Genomic DNA, 3,649 nt, shown 5'->3' with positions numbered 1-3,649 from the left:
TTAAAAAAAAAAAAAAAAAAAGCAAAGAGAGAGAGAGACCAGCAATAATACAGACACAAAGACAAACAAAATATTGGCCAATAATAAACATCTGCTACATAGAACAACTATACCACCATTAATAGAAAAGAATTAAACAATGATAATATAGTCAACTAAATATCTAGATTAATAAAGCTTAATGGTAATGCTGACAAAAATGGAGAGCATGGGGAAGCGAAAAATGAAAAATAAAGAAAAGTTGAAAAATAAAGAAAAGGAAGGCTGGGCATGGTGGCACACACCTGTAATCCCAGCACTCGGGAGGCTGAGGCAGGAGGATTGCTGTGAGTTCGAGACCAGCCTGGGCTACATAGTGAGTTCCAGGTCAGTCTCAACTACATAGTGAGACCCTGTCTCAAAGACAATAAATGAATAGATAGATAGATAGAAAAGAAAAGAAAAGGAAGATGAGTGGACGGGGATTTAGCTATTTAGCTCAGTGGTTCTGCCTGCCTTGCAAGCACAAGGACTGGAGTTCGATCCCTGGTATCAAAAAAAAAAAAGGAAAATGAAGATGAGACAGAAAAAAGTGAGAAAGGATCCCACTAATAACAAAAAAATAATTCTATTAATTCTAGATAAAAGTAACAGAAAAGAACAAATAAGAAAAAAAGAAACAGGGCAAAAGAAAAGTTAAAAAGAAAGACATTAAAAAGCCCCAGGGCTGGTGATTTAGCTCAGTGGTTCCACCACCTACCTTGAAAGCACAAGGTTCCAAGTTCGATCAGCAGTACTAAATAAATAAAATAAATAAAAAGCCCCAGAAAACCAATGAAGAAAAACAGAAATTTATCTTTCTGAATGAGTGTTTTCCCACAGGGTCTATAGGATTAGAATCCATGAGATACGGGACAACAGTGCTCAGTACTAAGCTCTATTTTGTTTCCATGCTCACTTTTCTGTGTGAGTGCTGAGTCCTATTCTGCCATTCCTACTGTGTGTGGTTGGTCAATGGTACCTGCCCTAGGACTGTGTTTGCTCCAGCTGCTCCCAGTTTCTATGTCTCTCAGTGTGCCTCATATCACTGCTTTCTCCACCTAGCTTTATGGCCTGTGGGTTTGTGAGGTGCCGCTCTGCTCCAGAGGGCTCTTTGCCTGTGCATCCCAGGCTGTGGCAACTGCTCCAGCTAAGGCTTTTCCCTGTTCATGTTGGCAGATGGGAAAAGCAAACAGATCACTGAGTTCTGTACCGGGTGTGGGCAGTGGGAAAGAGGTGGGGAAGGGTGGGTCAAGCAGCCTGCTGGACTAAATGTCAGCATTTTCACACCTAGCTACCTCTGAACACCACACACTACCCGCCTGGTTTCTCACCATAGAGGGCGTGTTTTTCCTGGCCTGAACAACTAAAAGGGTGTCTTATGACTAGCCAATGGCCCTCTACCCCTGTCTCTTGTGGCCATCTCCACCCAGTCACTCTGGTATGGTAACTCTAGAAACCTTGGAGTGTCTTTTTTTTTTTTTTTTTGTACCAAGGATCAAACTTGGGATGTGGAGCAGACATCAGAACCACTGAGCTAAATCTCCAGCCCCTCAAATCTTAAAACAATCAACCCCTTCTCTGATGAAACAGTATCAAATATGGTGGTCTGTACACTCATTTCTTCTCCAACACTAAGCTGCCACATAGGAGTTACTTTCAGAGTAAAACCCCAGGTTGAATTTGCAGTTTATACCAACCATGGGCTCTTCTTGCGGCTAATGCTGCCAGCTGGGTCCACTGTTTCTCCCTGGAGCTACTGACTCTTCTTTCCAGTCTTACACTGTATTGTGGAGATAGGTCCATCCGCCTTCCTGGGAACTGGGGTGTGCATTCTAGACTGCTTAGTTCTTTAATATGCTTTGTGTTGTTTCTCTGTAGTTTCTAGTTTTCTAATTGGCTCTTTCTTGCTTCCCAAAGATGTATTTTGGTCTTTTTCTTCACTAAGTTGTTGTTCATCAAGTGTCTGAGCTCCAAGGATCTTGAAAGACTGTACTCGGCTTCTTGTCTTTACTCCACCATTTTTTCTGTCCTACCTGTTGTCTTTCTTCCTCCTCAGCCCAGTAAGAACTCACTGCCATCCCCAGACTGTGACAGGAACGAGGAACAGGAGACGGCAGCTGATAATTAGTTGTTCAATCAATAAATACCCATCTAGCCTGCTCCTTGTAGCCCTGTCCTGACACTGAGGACACAGGCAAATCAAACAAGTCTCATACAGCTGGAAGGCAGATGCCAAGTAAATACAGCTACATTAGGGGCTTACAGGGCTACAGATGGTTACACCAGAGGCTAGGGGAGCAGGGAAAGCTTTTTGAAGGAGGTGGCCCTTGAGCTAACTGAGCTTCACAGGAGGAACAAGAGTGCCCACTAGATTGTCACTCGTCTCCTTAAGGGAAGATCCATCTCCACATACCTAGAACTGTCCAGAACAGAGTGGACTAGATTCACTGTTGACTAAAGAAAAAGAAATGGGTCGGTAAAGGGACAAAAAACAGTTAGGTAGGGAGGGAGACTAAATAAAGCCTGAAAGCCTGAGAGCTTTGTCTGCTGAGGGGCCACTGAGAACGTTTCTCTTTGTGGTTTCTCCAGCTCCGCCCCTCCAACTTGGTTTATATAGCTTCATGTCCTGGCACTTGGCAAACAGCACTCAGCTCTAAACCATCATGGCTCTGAATGCCCATCTCTCCAGCCTCTTGATCCTATTGGTGGCAGGCCTAGCCCCAGGCATGAAGGACTCCCCCAGGGCCCAGGTAAGTGCTCCCAACTTACCCCTCATACCAGTCTCATGCCTAGGGTCACTACTCCAGAAACCACTAGCCTGGGGACCCCATTTCTCAAAGGGAGCAACTGAGGCTGGAGAGGTGGGTGCCATTCCCAAGCTCACATGAGGAGACAGAGTCTAACCAGGTGACCCCCATTCCGGTCTTTACATAGCTGGAGCCCACATGGAGGGCCCAGCAATGATTCTTCTATCTATACCTCCTCCCCCTTGTTCTTTCCCAGGACCCAGGTCCCCGGCCACCAGTGCTAAAAGAAGTCTTCAAATTGTTCCAGATCCAGTTTAACAAGAATTACTCGGATCCAGCAGGTACCACGGGGCACATATATCTCTAGTCCAAACTCCTTGCCCTCCCCTCACTTAATAGATGAAGAGTCTGGTACTTGCGGTGGGCTACTAAGCAGGACAGCAGGGCTACTAAGCAGGACCACAGGGCTGTGGGGAGGTGCAGGATCCAGTCCAAGGGTAGGTGTAGGATCATCCCTCGCCATAAAACTTGGCGAGCTGGTTAGTTAGCAGGTGTTGGGGATCTACCCAGCCAGTGTGTCCTCTGCACAGCTGCTTCCAGTGCTTCTAGGCAGGGGTCAGGGGACCAGCATCTAGCTGTGTTTAGCAAATACTCATATTGTCCCCAAGGTGGGGACTCATTCTCTTCTATGAGCTGCAGCCCAGCTCCTGTCCTCTTTCTAGGTCTCATCTCTGATAGTCTTGTCTGTAGGCACCCATCCCCCAGGCCCTCTCTGTCCCTGCTCCAGACCTGCGAAGACGTGGTAGAGGGGCCAGGGATTTAGCTCAGTGGTTCCGCCACCTGCCTCACAAGCACAAGGTCCTGAGTTCGATCCCCGGTAC

The 3,649-nt window shown here is 46.5% G+C and overlaps 1 protein-coding gene across 1 annotated transcript in view; it reads left to right on the top strand.

Moving 5' to 3' along the window:
* Positions 1–2,684: 2,684 nt before the first annotated feature.
* Positions 2,685–3,649, top strand: part of Ctsw (cathepsin W) — a 3,721-nt gene continuing 2,756 nt past the window's right edge. Inside the window, exons 1-2 of the mRNA XM_010635940.2 lie at positions 2,685–2,771; positions 3,025–3,109. Of these exons, the coding sequence (XP_010634242.1) occupies positions 2,685–2,771; positions 3,025–3,109 (172 nt within the window). The remainder of the gene's footprint in view (positions 2,772–3,024; positions 3,110–3,649) is intronic.

The sequence above is a fragment of the Fukomys damarensis genome, unplaced genomic scaffold (assembly GCF_012274545.1).
Source record: "Fukomys damarensis isolate Sample0158 unplaced genomic scaffold, DMR_v1.0_HiC HiC_scaffold_27, whole genome shotgun sequence".
NCBI classification, from domain to species: Eukaryota; Metazoa; Chordata; class Mammalia; order Rodentia; family Bathyergidae; genus Fukomys; species Fukomys damarensis.
The sequence above is the reverse complement of the archived record's forward strand: the minus strand, read 5'-3'. Positions and strand labels throughout refer to the sequence as shown.